Source organism: Haemaphysalis longicornis, unplaced genomic scaffold, assembly GCF_048455015.1.
Source record: "Haemaphysalis longicornis isolate Haplotype H1 unplaced genomic scaffold, Haemaphysalis longicornis Haplotype H1 scaffold_6, whole genome shotgun sequence".
Classification (NCBI taxonomy): domain Eukaryota; kingdom Metazoa; phylum Arthropoda; class Arachnida; order Ixodida; family Ixodidae; genus Haemaphysalis; species Haemaphysalis longicornis.
Window position 1 is genome coordinate 72515331 of NW_027526407.1, and position 18031 is coordinate 72533361.

Genomic DNA, 18031 nt, shown 5'->3' on the forward strand with positions numbered 1-18031 from the left:
ACTTCTCGGGACTTCTTGAGCATTTAACTCTAATTACTTGCCCTGAGCTCTGTGTGCGTGTGCCGCTACATAGATGGGAGTATCCACCTCGTCGTGCGACTTGCCTCTGCAAAACTATGCGCAGGCCCTGACACTGCGCAACCTCTTAGGGTATCAGAAGGAACCATTTCAAATAGTTATCACGCTCCTGACCTAAACTTGTCAACAAGAAGGTCGTGCGGAAAATGGTGCTATAACGCAAAAGCAATTCCCGCTATACCCACCCTGCATGGTTGTAGCCAGACGGTTGTTTTGGATTCAAAATGCCACCCGGAATTTCTTAGCTGTGCATTCACCTCTCTGTAGCCTCCGCATTTTGGCCTTTTTTCAGCGAAGTTTACACTCAGCTTCAGTATATTATTTTTGTAAAAACAAAAAAAGAAAATTACATTAAAGTAAAATCAAAATGACATTTGCGGGCAGGATATCTTTCCTTTTAGGTTCTCTTTTTGGCGGAGGCGTATAAAACTCCCTGAAAACCATTTCTCGCTACGCCAATAATACCCCATGTAGTATTCGCAGAGACAGGCGACTGCGCAAAGCAGAATGGTAAGTACCATGGTTCCGCTTAGAAGGTATCGACGCGCGTATAATCAGTAGTATTGCATGACACTGCGTAAACAGAGACAAGATAATACCTTCCTCGCGATAGCGTCAATAAATATTTTTCACAATTTCTTTTACTCATAAAATACTAAGAATGATTTCTTACGCTCCGTAAAACAATTTGCAACCACATCTGTGCTGTACCGCTCTATCTGAACGTATACGAGGCCAGCGTGAAAGGCTTGTTTTCTGTGTGAAAGTAATTTTATTTTGCACAGCACGATTTATCGGTAACGTAAATTTATTGCGGTGCTTTGCCCAACAACCAAGTAGATTTGTGTTGCCTAACGGCTAGGAAAGTACTTCGCGCCATGTAGAAAATAAATTCTTCCGAGAGGCTCTGCATTGTGCAATATGGGCGTTGCTCGAGGGGTGGCAAATGTCGCGAACGCCCACTGCTGTCCAGAGAGCACGACCGCTCTAGATGACGGTGAACCCAGCCGATATTAAACAAGTAAAAAGAACAAATTGCGCATACGGCTGGAAAGATTACAGGAGGAGGTGACGAGTGGGCACGATAAGAGATAAGCGCTCTTGTGATCACGCCTCGGACTAGAGGAGACCGCACCTTGACGGTCTACAGATACCGTCATCAGAGCTGTTTTTTCGTTGGTTGAGAGGGGTAATTTTTGTACACTCCCAGAGGTGTCGCTGCGTTCCCGTTGTTTTTGCTCACACCGTAGGCCCTTACGTCACTTTTCATAAAGCCGCTTCGCTTCTTAGATTGTCCACGAAGGCAAGTACCCTTTTCCTATTCTTCTCAGCTGCACTTCACCTTGACTGCCGCTACTTGCAATCAAATAGAAGATGACTGAGTGCACGAACGCTCAAAATGCCGGCGGACACCGCTAAATCTGTCGGAAGGAGGCATTGAAACGAGCACCATTGACCTTCCAGGGGGCGCTCAGCAGCAAAATATCTATTACAACCCGCCATTTTTTTGGAACAGGAAGCTCCCCAATTGATTTGCGCTTTTAGCGACATGTGAGCTGCCATTTTTCAGGACCACTGACGGAATATTTCTATAGAAATTTCGCCCATCTCGAGAGTGAAAATACAATACAAGTGGGCATAAGTGTTATAGGCTGAGTTCTTCAATTTCCGTCTGCGACTGTCGCAGCAGTGGAAATTTATTTTTCTCGACCACAACGACGTACTTCCCCGGAAGTGGGAAGGGCCTTGCATCGAGGGCCCTTACAGCGGCTAGGGCCCTGCATGCCCACTAAGGACTGCTTCTCTTATATAAAGAGACGACAAGGTAAGTACTGAAAGGTATTTCACTTTCGTTTACCCCATGGCAAAGATAAAAATTTCTCCTCCGTAATGCGGATGCACAGTGTCAGGAATGATGGTCCAGCAAGTAAAAAATATCTTAGCGCAAGTAAACAAAAAATTACAAGAACAGCGGTAAAGTCTAAATTTCAATATTTATTAGGGCACCTGCAAAATATACATAAGATATACGTTATTCTGTATATCGAGGACCCGACCACCTCCTCAAGTAGTTTCTGCGTGTCAACGCTTGGTTTATAGTGTCTTGCAGTTCAGATACCATGTCAGACATTTTTATATATATCATAGATGAGTGTGTCACGCCAACCGCACCATAACTCTGTATGTTTTGAGGTACGTCTTTGGAAACGTCTCATTAGTAGTTGTAGAGTTTTGGTGCGATCAGACTACTGGTCAGACGTAAGACTCACACGTCCCACTGAGAAATATATTCGTATGGGTGAGTCGCCCGTGTTGTAGACTACTACAAAAGTGCCCGCATGGTGCCTCATTGACTAAATTACAGTATTTCCTAGTTAAATTCGGGGAATTCCAAAATGAATAAAATCTTAACGCTCAAGATAGTGTGTGCTATTTTTTACCATTTACTAGAAATACAGCTTAAATGGTCTTTAGCGATTTCCATGCACTGTTCTACTACTGGAATGTTTTCTGTTCAGGCATTTCGTCTGATATAAACTTTTCTTCTGTATTTGTCTCCAGTTTGCCCTAACAATTTTAAATTGTTTCATCCCGTTATGATTATGAATATAGCAACTAAAATACACATGAAGGAAGACCTTATTTGTACGTTTGTTTTTAATTTATGCAATTGGTTATAACCCGTGACAATATGGTGGTTGTCCTTGCATTATTCAGCGCTTCCATGCACGTAAGAGTGATAGAATATTTACAAATTTCATTATATGGTTGGTTTAATATTATTTGATCAGCTGTTTATTCAGTAAGTTGGTTTGTTTGTTGGCTGCTTGTTTGTTACACATACTGCTTATACCAGCTGTGAATATGGAAGGAAGGACACAATAACAAAATGTACGACAATACAGAAAGTTGCGCGGCCTATGCTTGTTTGTGCAAGCGAACCGTTTTCAACAATTACATTAACCATATATCTATGAGAAGACAATGTTAACATCAAAAAAAAAACTGATGATATTTATAAGCAGTTCTGGTGTAATTTTTAATCCGATGCATGGAGCTGATTTCTAAGGAAACAACAAATAGCTTGTTACGTTATGCCGTAAGTGTTGCAGTGAGGCCCAATTACGCCATCCATTTACTGCTAGTCATAAAACAAAAATTTTTGAAAAATTGATGCGAGATTGATATTTAAGTGTTAGTGAGCGCGAATGCTGTGTTGATTTTGCCTTCATTTTTATTATATTCATAGTCCTATTTACATATATCCAGTTGTTAACAAATGGCACAATAACTTCTACCGTCCGAGTTTCGCGAGCCGTTTGAGGATAAAGAGCTGCTTTTAAGATGTTCTAGGGGTATATCAGTTCTCCATCATTTCGTATAGATAAACTGGAGAGCTTTCTTGTGTACCTTTTTAAGTCTGTTTAGAAGTGTGGTAATAGAAAGAAACGAAGTCACATTTGCGTATTTATAGGCTCCCCTCACGAATGTTTTATGCGAGAGTTCTGTTGTTTATGGAGTTGTTTGGCTTTGTCGCCTGCTCAGTAGAAAACGTGGACGTAAATGAGCAAATGGAACTTTGGAATTAGGTGATTCCAACTATTAGATAGTTACGCCCAGATATGTGTTCATGTTAGTGGCTGTGAAAACAATTCACAAGAATGAAAACCAAGCTCTGACTGCAAATTTACGCTTGGTTCAAGAAGCTCACCGTGCGACCGAAGTCGAATCAAAAGAGAGCTAACGCAATCTGTCTACAATCCTAACACCACTCTTAGTGCGTCGCGAGCTTCACGGGCTGGGTTTTTTTTTTTTTAGCGGAACATAAATATGTGCTTTCACACTCTTGCAAGCATCCGCAGCACCGAACCTACTCGGCAAAATTGTTTTGTATCTCAAATTGTTCAAACCATTGTCGTTCTCCTATGGGGTTTGGTAGAAAAACATTCCTGCCCTTTTCTGCGCTACCCTCAGTTCTTTAGCGCCGATTTTATTTTAACACCGAACCTGTCGAGAAACATAAAGTATCATATACTGTTAACCAACGGAGCGTTTAGTTGGCCTACTAGTTGTAATACGGCGTTGCTGATTTGTTTCAACAAGGAATTCTTCTGTTTTTTCAAATACCTCTAAAAGATTACTTTGAAACAAATTGGTAGGGGCGACCCTGCGGGAAATAGAGCTGTTATATATTGCCGAATGTGGCTAAAGCACGTTCAACACGTCATAAAGGCTCAATTCATAACTATAGTGTCACAAAAGCACACGTCATTAATATAGTGCAAATAAAGAAGTTTCCATAACGTGGCTTAAATATGTAAAAAGTATGGCTTTTTACTACGGTGTATTCAAGGCTCCAACAGTAACAAGTGTTGTGATTCGATAACAGAAATTATTTCGATTGATGTTGCCTTTCAATTCACCAAACAAAAGGCAATGTTCCAAATCTTATTTCGCCAACGTGTGCTGGTTTGCTTGCTTTCGACGATGACCACTCTAACGTCGTATATTTGGATGCCCCTCTGTCGCGAAAGAGGTTCGGGTATTCATGCATGGTAAAAGTACCACCCCTGCCACGGCTTTGAGGTATGTGGTTGTAAAGTCTAGGGTGAGATCTTTCGTCGCGCCTTGGTAGAAATAAAGAATTTTAGTTTAGGTGCGGATGCTTTCACTCTTGTTTTTGAATGGGTCAATTACGTATCGAAACAAACGGCATTTATTTCAGGTAAATAGTTTCCCCTAAGACCGTTACACATTACCAACCAATTTTACTTGTTGCGTAACAGGTTTGAGCAAATATCCAGGCAGTTTTCAAACATCAGCACCAGGTCAGGAAGTGATTTTTAAGATAAGAACATTTTAGTACCACATGTTGCCATACATACATAGCAGTTATGGCATGCGCACCTTCGGTCAGCCCGGCAAGAACTGGTAGTAAAGGTAGCCCGACCGATAATTTACCCGAGCACACGGCGGCTCTATCTCAATGGCTCTACAACGACGCTGCCCGATGCAGAGAACCGACGCTTCTTGCAGTGGCACAAACGAATGACCGGTGCTACCGTGCCATCCCCATTGCTAGGCCAACCCTGGAAACGTACCGCTAGGTAGCAATGGCGCCTAACCATTCTTCTGCCCGTTCTCAGGGGAATAGTACTACGAAATTACAGCCCGTCCAACTGGTTGTTGTTGTTGTTGGCGCATACCCAATCAAAGGATCGGCCAAACATCAGTCGTTAATTCGAATTAGATTACTCATTACTGCCTAGGTGGATGATTCGAGGAAAATTAGAAAAATTTGGAAGCTTTTTTCTTCTTGTGCTTGAGGAATCGAGTTTGGAAATTAGTCAATATTGAAACAATAAATAAATAAATAAATAAATAAATAGAGAAGAAGAAGAAGAAGAAGAAGAAGAAGAAGAAGAAGAAGTAGACGAAGAAGAAGAAGAAGAAGGAGGAGGAGGACGTCGAGGAAGAGAGGAGGAGAGAGAGGAGGATGCTTTTGGAGGACTCTGGTGAGGTTCCAGAATAAGATACCAATTAGGTTGTGAATCTTTTGAAATTTTCTATGAAGAGCAGAACAAACATCCCGGCGGCCATATCCAGTTTCTGAAGCCCGAAATGATAAAAGAGCCGGCACTGATAATGCCAACCCCAAACGATGAAGCGGCACCTCAAGGAGCTGACGGCGGAGGCTTGAAAATCGTCGACCGAACAAAAGGAAATGGTCGACGGAGTCTTCTTCATTACAGTAACTGCACATGGCAGACTGCGCCAGACGAGACCTGTGGAGGTATCTACTCAACTGAGGCACACGACATCGAAGGCTCGAAACGATCACCTCCAGTTCGCGTAAGGGGCACCAACTTGGTTTCCAGGAGAATTTTAGATGAAGAACATCTCGCGACGACAATAGGGCTGATTCGTGCTGCCCTTGCAGCTTCAACGATCCACGGAACCTTGCGGCGGCTAATAAAGGCGTTGTCTCAATGGTATCGACAACAGGCCCGGAGAGTGCTACCCTTGCCAGATAATCTGCGGTTTCATTAAAGGTGATTCCCGCATGCCCAGGGACCCAAAGAAGGTCAACTTCAGTAATATGAGGTGGCAGAAGTGATCGAAACGTCCGTAGAAGAGGTGAGTCTTGCGGAGAAGAAAGGGCTAAGCCTACGGTTAGGGAATCTGTAATTATGAGAGGAGGCGATACCGATATGTCAAGCTTTCGTAGTTCCAACACAGTTTCCAAGACTTCCGCATAGAATATTGGGGTAAACTCCACCAGACGAACCGAAAAGTACCAATTTAGGGGAGGGGAAACTATACCTATTCCGGATTTTTCATCTCGTTGAGAAGCATCTGTATATATGATATTACCTTGCTGAATTGAGGCCAAATTATCTTGCAGGATACCATTGAGCAGTCGGGCAGGTAGCATTTTAGCATTTTGGGGAAAGATGTTCCGGAAGTTGACCGTTATCGTATGACGCCTATCAAGAGATGGATATACGTTATTGAGCGCAACCCCTAATGAAGACACCAAGCTTTGTGCTATAGTAACTTGCGGTCGATAGTACCTGGGGCACTGGGCCGCCAGAAACAACTGCTCTGTTGCTTTTTCCTTCCTCTTCTTTCCCGGCTCTTGCCACACTCGCTTTTGGTTGCCATCATCATCCAGCTGGGCTATTCCCACCCAGTCGTTTTAAAGAAAACATCCCCATGTATTGAGTGCTGCCAGGTGCGGAAGTAAAAATTTTCCCGGATACCCGAGAGTCCAAACTAGAAAGGTGTAATCATGCTGGCAAGGCTCTTTGGAACAGAAACAGGACTCACTCACCAGAGAGAAATCTAGCCGGCCTGGAGTAGTAGCTCGCCCCCAGTTTCCATAACTGGCCACCCAAAACCTCAGTCCTGAGCCCCTCAAGCTGAAGAGGACTTTACTAAGGCGATCAGAAAAGCGATACAGCGGAGGTTGCAAAGAACCTCTCGGTCGGTATAGGTCGCCTCTGGAAATTGAATTTGAAGAGAATTTGGGCGGAAGGAATGGAACATAACCGCGCCGGACATCGCGTGGGGAAATAAATGCGAGAGGCCTTCTGCCTTGCAGTTCACTTGATAGGTTGATTATAGTGATGAGCTTGGAGAAGCTTCCAGTCATGGCGGACGCGCTAAGACTAAGCTGCGAGAATTTTGTAACTTTCGTCAGGAACTCCGCTTGTAAGTTTTAGTCTTTTCCTTCTCCTCTTTTATGAAGTTCTACAGCAGTTCTGTACCAAATTCGAACGTCCTAGTACCAATAGTTGCACCGATATAAACGTTTTCTTTTTCTCGGCGGGGGGCGTCCGCGCACGTTGAGTAACACGCACATAAAACAATGCAAGTTACCTTTCGCGATAGGATGGCGGCTTAAAAAACAATACTAGCGTCCCCGCGTTGCTGTTCGCAAAGATTGACAAGTTATACCAGCTAACTAGGCGCTTTTTGTGGCAAAGTTACAGCCCAAAGCCGGAAAGTACACAACCAGGCCCGCTTATGTTCTAGAAGCTTCCCATCCATGCTGACGCGTTTGTGCGGAGGTGCGGGATTTTTCAAATTTTCGTCAGAAAATCCTCCCTGCAAGGTGACTGTTGTTGGAGGAGCACGTGATAAACAGCTTTCCGGCTCCGACTGTACTATTAAAAACAAAAGGACTCTAATACAACTTCAGCGGCCTTTTTGGCCAGTTCGGCTTCAGGCTGGCCATTTTTTCGAAGCTATACAGTTGAGCACAGCCTGGCTTACCTTTCCGACGGCCAGACGTCATTAATCTCATCAGTAAGCTTGCGTGTCAGTTTATTCCTTCCGAAGCGCGCTTCTAAACAGTGAAACCGACAAACTGTCGCTCAATATCACTACAGGCGTGTGCGTTCACGTCTTCAGCAGGAAACTTCTCTGGCTCTCCCGCTCTTTTTCGTCTGGCTCTCTATGCCTAGCCCATGCAGGTATTTAGCGCTGCCATCTGCGGAGTTAACCATCATCCCGGTTACATAAAGGGCTTTACTAGAAAGGTTCTACCATGCTGTGTAGGTTCGTAAGTACATAAACACCACTCCCTCACCGGAGAAGGATCTGGCCACCCTTGTGAAGTAGTCGGCCGCCACCTGCCATGACTAACCAACTCAACTCTCTGCCGTGAGTACCCAGCTGCTGTAGAGCATCTGTCCACAGTGGCGGTAAGAACAGTGCTACAGCAGAGGGTGCTATGAATCTCTGGGTCTGGACCGGCCTCCTCTGAAATTTGATTCTGGCCACATTAAACGCACGCACCTTGTCTAGTGAGAGAAGCTTATCTGTACTACTACAGGAGCTCTCGGACATTAGGTGGGATATATATTATAGAGTTAAGGTAAGTGGAAAGGACAGGGGAAGGCTTCATGGAACTCACTAGCGGGTATATTTTATGCCAGAGTGGTTCCCAAGAGAAGAAATGACACAGGGCAAGCTTTTTAATACTCAGAGAAATAGCGGGAACGTGAACTAAAGTTAACCATTTCGCGCCTGGGAGCATCACCTGAAATAGGATCAATAAAAGATGTTTTTCTCTCTCGCGCGCGCGGCCGTTGTGCTCAAGCTAAAGAAGCGATATAGGTTAACAAAAGCACGGGCCTATGTCGTAAAACCAGCTATGATGATGAAGCAGTAGATAGCTTTAAAGAAGACGTCAAATCAGCAATTAAAAAGGCAAAAACGCAGTTCACGATTGTGATAGGAGACTCTAACGCAAAGTTCGGTAAGAACCAAATGGGAGAACGGTCAGTGGGCAACTTCGAAATCGACCATCGGAACGGTCAAGGAGATACACTGGTGATTTTTGAAGAGAGAAATAAGCTGAAGTTCATGAACACATTCTTCTGCAAACGAAAGAACAGGAAACAGAAGTGAAAATTTCGGATAGCACAACCAAAAACGAAATTGACCTCGCTTTAAGTGGCCACTGGAATGTTGTGCAAAATGTAGAGGTGCTAAGTAAGATTCCGAGCAGCGATCATAGAATGGTTAGATGCAAGCTAAGGCTGTATCTGAGAAGAAAAAGAATGAAACTCAAGAAAACTAAGACATCGCGCATGGAAACAGGCAGAGCCAGATCGCAGGAGCTTCAAATACCTCTTCAAAATAAATTCTCGCTTTTGAACGAGCAGAACTAGGTCAGTGTAAACAGGCTAAACGACAACCTAATATCGGCGTTCAGTGAATCAGCAGCAACTGTAGGAGAGGCAACATGAAGGCAACAAACTGAGAAACTAACGAAGAAAACCCAGGAACTAATTGCCAACTGTAAGAACCTAAAACTGTCAAGCAAAGTGAATCGGATTGAATTACCCGAGGTGTTCAAACTAATTACCATAAGTAAAACAAGTAAAAGAGATTGACTGGTTTTATGGATGAGCAGTCACACTCTTGCTTCTGCGGGCACTCGTAAGCTAGAACTACGCATCAGAGGGGACAAAAAATGTAAACGCCGGCTGCAAGTTCTAGCATCACAAGTTAACTGTCTGTACGGAGCACATGTCGCATTTTTCTCATTTTTATACACCGCTACCACGTCCACTACAAAAATACGTGGGTAATTTAAACCATAATGCACGGATCTAGACCTTAACAATAAACCAATTTGCCTACTTTAACTTAACTTTTCAAGGAGGAGCGCAGAACATAGTGCGAAAATGCATTAAACAAAATTAGGAAAGTGTAAATTTCAGTTATTTAATGAATATATTTTCATCCACTTTTGATGATGAACAAATTTTCATATTTAGAGCGGAGATCCTCACACCGTAGAAATCAAATAAACGCTTTCAATTGCAGTCTAGTCAAGTAAAATACATACGTGAAAGGCACATGAAACAGAACTATCCTCAACTGCTTCTTCTTCATCTAGAGCCTCTACTCTCCTTCCGTGATAGCAACTTATATCGCAGACTCTCACGCACCACTCTTGCCCTCCTTCAACCCTCATTAGCTCCTCATATTCTGCATTCTGCAGAGAAATCCAAACACTTCCCTCGCAATTGAGCCATTTTTACCCACAACTCACCATCACTCTGGAGCATGCACAAGAGCCCACATTGCGTGGACGCCAAAGACGCACCGTAAGCTATCTTAGATTGCAACGCCCAGCCTCCACTTCCCCACCCATCCCCCCACCCGAATCCTGCCTGTCTCCCATTGCGCGTTCGGACGTCCAGTCCAGCTTGACCTGGACGACAGAGCTTGGGCACCACAGAAGTGCCCTTCACCGGCTCAATTGTGCTTAGTAACTTTTAGCTGTAATAAAACGTTTCTCTTTCTCCCTCGCTCTCTCTCTCTCTGTTTATCTGTCTGTCTTTCTCTGTTTGAAATACCGCCAGTCTTTGCTGCTCCAATCAACGAATCACCAAAAAACTGTACGTTGTCAGATTCAGTTTCAGCTTATCATTTATAACGAAATATACAATGTGTAGAAAACAATATACAGAAAAGGGTCCCGCAAGGAAGCACTGCAATGGATCCCCTTTCAATTTATTCAATTGAAGAAGAAAAATTTCAAAGCCACCGCGAACGTGTGAACAGTGTGTAATTCAACGAGCGCAAGAAAATTACACAAAACGTTTGACAATACAACGTAGCAAAAAAGTAACAGTCAGCAAAATATTTCCTAAAATATTTGCGTAAACCAGTGAGGCGGGGACCCGTGAGACATAATTAAATCACATTAGAGCAACTAAACACTGTAAGCAAGGTGTGAACACATTTGTTCACACAAAGTGTAGCATACACTGTTGTAAATGAATACATAAAACACTAACTCCTCAAAATGTACCATCAGGAAGATAAATCGCGTACGATTGTTCAGATATGTATGATCGCAGTAATGTTCTGAAATAAGGGAGCAATAGCGGAGTTTTTATATATTGCGGGGCAAAGTGTTCTAGAATTTTCTGGCAGTGAATCGCATAGGCTATAAGTCAAAATCTGTGCGTACTTTCGACAGCAAGAAGTTATTCCCTAGTGAAAACCGCGTAATGCTTCGGTTAGTTAACTTACTGATGCCGATCACAAATAAGAGTCTAGGAGTTCTAATTAAACAATACGCGGTGTTTCCTTAACTCTATTTGAAAACTTCGCCTATTAGCAAATAAATAAGATGCAAGAAGGGTCTCACGTGAGCATTGTTGGAAGTGTGTGTTGAAATGCGGGAAACTTGATTTCGTATATGCTGCAGAGGAGCTATTTGAGATTCGTGCGTCTTTATACAAGACACCATACTTCTATTGAAATGACTGTGGATTAGGGCTTAATATCGTTTGAGGAGTGTTCGTGGCGAAAAGTAAGGGCAAGCTTTTAGTAGCACCCTGTTACCATACGCAGCCTTGTGTATAGGGAGTTGATGTGAGTAGTGAATTTTGAGAAGGGTTCCAATGCCCCACCTAAAAACCCGCAGTGTTGCGGCGAATAGGCAAGTGGGTTAACAAAAACAGGAGAGATGTGAGCTAAAGACCATGTAATGCGTTTTCTTTTTATTAATCAATAATTTCTTCGAGGCACCAGTCGACAGTCGACGACATTTTTGAGGTTATTACTGAACTGTGAAAGTACTACATCTGGGTTCGCATCACGACCCGAAACAGTGGTATCGTCAGCATATAAGACGCAGTTAGTGGTGGATGATAAATGGTTCGTAAGAACATTAAATATCAATGAGGAATACAATTGGCCTTAGCTTGCATTCTTCTGGAACCCCAAAGTTATTAACTGCTGCAACTGCAAGTAACGCGAAGTTACGGCAGTTACAGCAGGTAACTGCGAAGCTGCTGTAACTGCGAAGTTACTGCATTGTAGGCTACCAATACCGTAAGATGTTATTTTATTGAAAGTATTTTGCGATCAATAGTATCGAAAGCTTTTAAGGGCTGCCTTTGGTGTCGATTGGTAAACTGGGCTACCAAACGCCAGCGTTGATCTAATAAGGCTGCTAAAAATCTAAAACAAGGAAGCCTATACGACTACGACGGTAAAATTCAAAATGTGTTCATTCGTTTGACGCACAACAATTTAGTGGTTTTTCCTCTGTACTAATGGTTAGCATTAAATCGTGTAAAGCCCCCAGAACTTGTTTTGCATCTTGACTGGTATAGGATTTTCCACAAGAACACGCAGCGATAGGGTAGAATGTTTCTTGTCTAAGAAATGAGACACACGTGCGGCTTTCCTCGTTGAACTTGAATAACTAAGGAGGAACAAACGTTTATTTTACGTATTTAGAGCAGATGGGCGGCCGCCTTAGTCCAGGTAGCCGCGTGCTGTCGCTGCTCGGGTGGCCCGCTGGATCAGGCTTTGCTGGTCCTGCAGGTCCGAGCTGGTCAGCGCGCATTCCCACTGCTCGAGAGTAGGTGTGGGGAGTGGGGAGGGGTGGTGTGGGCAGAAGAATACGAGGTGGGGGGTTGTGTCTGGGGTGTGAATAACTAAAATTTTTAATTTACTCAGTTCAAGGGCTCGTTGAAGCAAAGCTGTGCTTGCTTCTCGCAAATCAACAAAATCGCAATACTTCAAGTTCATTTCCACGCCTCAACATGGAGCGAAGTTGAGACAGGTAAAACCTGAGCACCATGGTTCACGCGCTAAAAAGACGACGAACGGACACAATAAAGGCGACAGGTGATTTGTCGCCACGTAAAAGCTCTACGCAGAAGCCTGGTCTAAACTGCTAGTTAATTTTGGAAGGCATACCAAGTAAAAAAAGAGCAAATGGGTGTGTCAGCGACACGCCTATCTCTCTTTGCGCGTGTGAAATAAGAATATTCGTTACCGCCCGTCCGTAGCCTAGTGAGTGGTCTCGTTATATTCCGCGCACAGCTTATCTGCTCATTAGAATCATATATATGTTGCCCCTAATTGCAATAAACGCTTTGATTTTAGTGGCGCTTGTGCGGTCGGCTCGCTTGTTTGCGACGTTCTAGTGCTAGAGTCATGACGTCAAGCACTCACAAGAGTACTCGCCCAGCAACAAATTCCTGTAAATTTAAACCTTTTTAGGGAACTAATGTAACAATAAAAAGCATATAACTCACTAAAGGTCTTTCAGGAACATTGTTTATGAATCAGATAGAGCAGATAAAGCCCATGCCTCTGGTCTACGGTGAGTGCAGTGCGAAAAGTCTTCAATCCTGTGTAATACGTTCCCATGGTTCCAAGGTAGTCTAAAATCCACAAGAGAATTGTATATAGATACTTCCAGGTAACAGTTTACACTTTCTCAGGGTAGAAAAATGCGGGGTTGCCTCTTCACGAATTTGTTACTTGCATATCACCATGTTTCGAATCGTGCCTGGGAGTGAGGTTACATTCAATAAAATAAAAAAAATTCATACTCAGCCGGTGATTTTTTGATAATCTCTTTCACAGGCACAAATAGAGATATCCCTGTATTTGCTGGGTAGAATAACTTCTGTTGCTTCTTATGTGAATTAAAAACCATAACATTTTCCCATGCTTCTAAAAAACCCCCTGCCATCCATATTTTGCGTAATATGAAACGAATTCAGTCGATACTATCATCATGGGTGTATTCGAGCATTTCGAGTGTGAACGTTGAAGTATATTTCTGAATGGCGAAGGGCAACAAATATCTCTGGTTTATTAGAAAGAAACAACTGTAACCCTCCCATTTTGTGTTATTGTGCCTAAGGTATAGACTTTTGTTTAGTTTTTTATGTTGTATAACCTCTGCAATGTAATTGTCCGGTGAGGAAACATCTGCAGTCGTGCTAACAAGCGGAAGAGTGCACGCGTACTGCCCTTTGAGTGATCTAATTCTGTTGTATGCTGTGTGTGCTTAAATTACTTTAGTCCATTCGTGGTTTCTCACTGAAACAAATGAAGTATAACTGTTTTTTTTGCCGCCCTTTGACTCCGCTTTTGCTTATCATCTGCGCACTTGAAAGCTGTTAGTTTCTTGGTGTTTTGGTACCTCCGAGGGGCTCCCGAAGCCGTCTTTTGTCCCTCGCATGCTGGCCTACAGAAAAAAATGATTCAAGAAGCGGCTTTTAAAAGTGCAGTTATGGCGCCCAAAAATGCCGATAACCAAGGTTATATAGAGAGCCCCATGTCATTCTCCTGGGCTGCTTTGAAAACGACGTCACATCGCAACGCGAACGCTTTCCACAAAACAGGCGTCGTGGTAACGTACTCATGAAACAGCTACTAGTACTATATATACCAATATTCTTTCAGCCTAAATTGTGCCCTAGGCGATTCAACAAAAGTATTTATTTATTAGATGTGGAGCATCTCACGCTTGGGGCTGTGTCCCTCCCTCCCTTATCGTCGTCGTTGTTGTCCGCCGTCAGCAACCCCACTGCGCATGCCTGGCGAGGCACCGCTGATGTTGATTGTGGCAGGATACTCAGGGATGCATTGGCCAACCAGAAAATCCATCACGAGATAGCTTCGCGTTCAACCACCGTCGTCATCTTCCCGTAGGGGAACCGCTGAAGAAGAAGAAAACAAAGCTGCGAAGAGGAGGGCGTGTACGTTGCTCTGAGCTCATGCTCGGGGCTGTGTCCCTCCCTCCCTTGTCACTGTCGTTGTCGTCCGCCGTCCGCACTCCACTGCGCATGCCTGGCCAGGCACCGCTGATGACGATTGTGGCAGGATGCCCCTAGCGATTGGCCAACCAAAGAATCCCTCACGACATAGCTTCGCGTTCACCCACCGTCATCTTCCCGTAGGGGAACCACTGAAGAAGAAGAAGGAGAAGACAAGGCTGCGAAGAGGAGGGCGTGTATGTTTCTCTCAGCCGGTGCACCAACGTCAACAACCTTTACCTAACCAACGCTGACGGAGACTACCGATTCTATCACAGAGACGACAACATCGACAAGAACATGATGGACGAGTTTCGGCGCCTCGAGAACCACCGCCTACTCACCGCCACACAACAGTACTTGCGTGCCTTTGCACCGGTGTGGACCCGGACGCGGAATCCCTCTGGCGCTACTAAACACCAGATCACTCAACATAACGGCAACACAATGGAACCACACGGAACCCCCATGATGCTTCGCATCCTCAACAGGGTTCCCCACGGGAAGATGATGTAATTTTTTCTATTTAAAGTATCACTAAGGGTCCTCTCGCATGAGGGTGTTTCTTTTATAGGGTTTAAAACCCTGGTTATAATACGTGCGAATGTATATAACTGCATTGCATATTTACAATGTTGAACATAGCCATTGAACATGGTGATAAATGGAGCGGTGAAGAGGACTACAGAGGATACAAGCGAACGAGGCGATATAGACGAAGAAACGGTACACAAACGCAATGCAGATATTTGGAGAGAATTTGAGCGAAATAGCACGAGAACGAGATGGTGGAAAATTAGGCAGACTTGCAAAGGCGGACGAGGAGCCTTATGAAGGAGCAGATACACGGAACGGTACAACGAAAAGGTGCGCCAACTTTCAAGACCGAAGACACTCTACGGTCTTTTGACAAGATACGCAGCGAAGCATGCATATCAACATCATCACTATCATCATCAAAACGTGTGTTTTTCCAGGACGAACCTTCCTGTCAAATATCTAAAAAAGTGAAAGGCTCACGCAATAAAAATAGGTAATAACATATTATCGCGCTTTTACTGTATAGGTGGAAGGTCCACCTTTACAGTAGAAGCACGATAATGTGTTATTATTACATACCTATACTACGTACGAGAGGCAAATTATGTATTGCAACATAACTGTTGACCTCAACGCAAATAAAAACCTGAGTATCAGGGCTCTTATGCGGAAAGAAATATACAGCTTCCTTTTAAACATAGCTGTGAAATCAAAGATTCAAACAAAACTGCCACAGCAACAACAGAATAAATAAGACATCTTTACGTTCCAAGTGGGCTTGTTTGGCGAAAACTAGCCGCAAAAGTGCCGAAAACTTGACATAGTGCTTTAACTAGTGCTTAATCATTGCGAAATGGTTCGTGCATACAGGAAGGCTAGTTGAATAGCAGAAGCTGCTCTATTGAAAATCTTGTCATTTCAGCCACAGGAGAATGATGCCGTGTTTTATGAGCACCTTTGCAATTCTTCATTATTACTGTCATAATTATCAAGTGGAGAACGAAGGCTACTCTTACGCACTTCCTACTTCATTTATGCTGGGGCACGAAATCTACTCTTCGAGCACGAATTTTTCTTATCGCTAACCCAAGGCTGCTATTGTTTCTTTGCCTGAGGCAATTTCTGGCTTGGATATTTTCACTCCTACAGCGCACTTGATTTATTTTCTCCTTATTACATGGCCTCCTCACTGGTTCTTCGTCAGTTCATCCTGGAAAAGAAATGCTCTACGAAAGTTTTTCTCATAAACCATACCGCATACTAGCCTTACTATTCTCCTTCCTTGCATGGCTCCTTGATGCGACCACAACTTATTTGCATAAATTGTTCATAATGGCAAATTTTGCTGTCTAGTTTGCCGCTGTAAGTAAACACTGGTTGCAAAACAATGCCTGTACTGCTTGTAAACAATGCAAACCGCCACTCAGGTAAGGTACTGTCCGTTAAAATTGTACGCTTGCGGAATGCACACTTAGCATAATAATTCTGCCCTTTCTTCCTCTCTTGTGATTTGATGCGCACTTAAAACATCTATACGACAATTATAATATTCCTCCTTTTCTGGAATAACCTACCAAGCGGAAGGTGTGGCTTTCTCCATGTATAGCATGACTTTTGACTTCTTCCATCCCCATTTACACCAAGACTAAACTTTCTATATGCAACCCTTAAGCCGTACTTTGAATGTCTCCCCAGCACCAGGGAAGAAACAATGGCGCATGCAAATATAAAGCGCCTGAAATGTTCTCTTTCATTGAGAATGTTAGAGCTCCTGTAAATAAATAGCACTTCTACAGGGGTTGTAAAGAAATTGGAAGGAATGCGTTCGTGCTTACCTGGCAATTTATTATAACAAAATTTCCCGGTGTTAGTAATATAGAAGTAGATTTCAACATTTACATTATAATATGCGCAGGAGCCCAGTTATGGACCGAATGGGGAGCGGGCGCCCGGTGCAAATATTCCGGCCCAGAAGAAGCGGTGGCTTTCATCTGGACGAATCTGCCTTGGAAGTCATTCTAAAAAACGACAGAATACAAAACAAGCCCATTGCTGTGATCTCTGTAGCCGGAGAATATCGCAGCGGCAAGTCCTTTCTACTTAACCTCTTTATACAGTACATGAGCAGTGAAGACCAGATAAACTGGATGGCAAATGTGGATGCCGTATTTGAAGGCTTCAGTTGCCGCGGAGGCTCCGAGCTCGACACCTGCGGCATCTGGCTCTGGAGTGAGGTTTTCCTGGTAAGTACATCTAATATTGTGTGTCGCGTGGTCTCACCTGAAAATTCCCTCAGGTACCCCGACCAGAAAATGAAGTGGCAGTATTATTCATGGACACACAAGGTGTGTTCGATTGTACTACGTCCCCCAAAGATGGTGCGACCATTTTCACTCTCGGCGCACTACTCAGCTCTGTGCTAGTGTACAACATCATGCGGAACATTGGAGAGGATCACCTCCAGTACCTCAGCCATTGGCTGGACTATGGTAATATGGCCCAGGAGGTATGGACCGGATGTATATTAATTTGTGTGTGACTGTATTTATTGAAAGCGTCATGTTCTTCCAGAAACTTGGAAACACTGAAAAGTTCCAAAAGCTGGTGTTTCTGGTTCGCGACTGGGAGTTTAAAGATCTGCCGCTCGGAGAAGAAGGTGGTCGCCAACTCCTAGACCGGCTGCTGCAGTTCACTAAAAATCAAAGCACCGAACTGAAGCGCGTGCGACAACATCTTCGCTCTTGTGTTTCCGACAATAGAGGCTTCCTGTTGCCCCGTCCGGGGAAGAAGGTATTCTTATATTTTTTGTCTGA

At 43.7% G+C, this 18031-nt stretch overlaps 1 protein-coding gene across 2 annotated transcripts in view; it reads left to right on the plus strand.

The window, feature by feature from the left end:
• The first annotated feature begins 1337 nt into the window (after positions 1-1337).
• The window catches only part of LOC144143473 (atlastin-2-like), a 64722-nt gene continuing 48028 nt past the window's right edge, over positions 1338-18031 (plus strand). Inside the window, exons 1-4 of one of the 2 annotated variants that reach the window (XM_077675221.1) lie at positions 1338-1903; positions 17134-17461; positions 17515-17724; positions 17790-18008. In XM_077675221.1, the coding sequence (XP_077531347.1) occupies positions 17144-17461; positions 17515-17724; positions 17790-18008 (747 nt within the window). In that variant the 5' untranslated portion in view covers positions 1338-1903; positions 17134-17143. The remainder of the gene's footprint in view (positions 1904-17133; positions 17462-17514; positions 17725-17789; positions 18009-18031) is intronic. The other variant, XM_077675220.1, reaches the window with a different exon arrangement.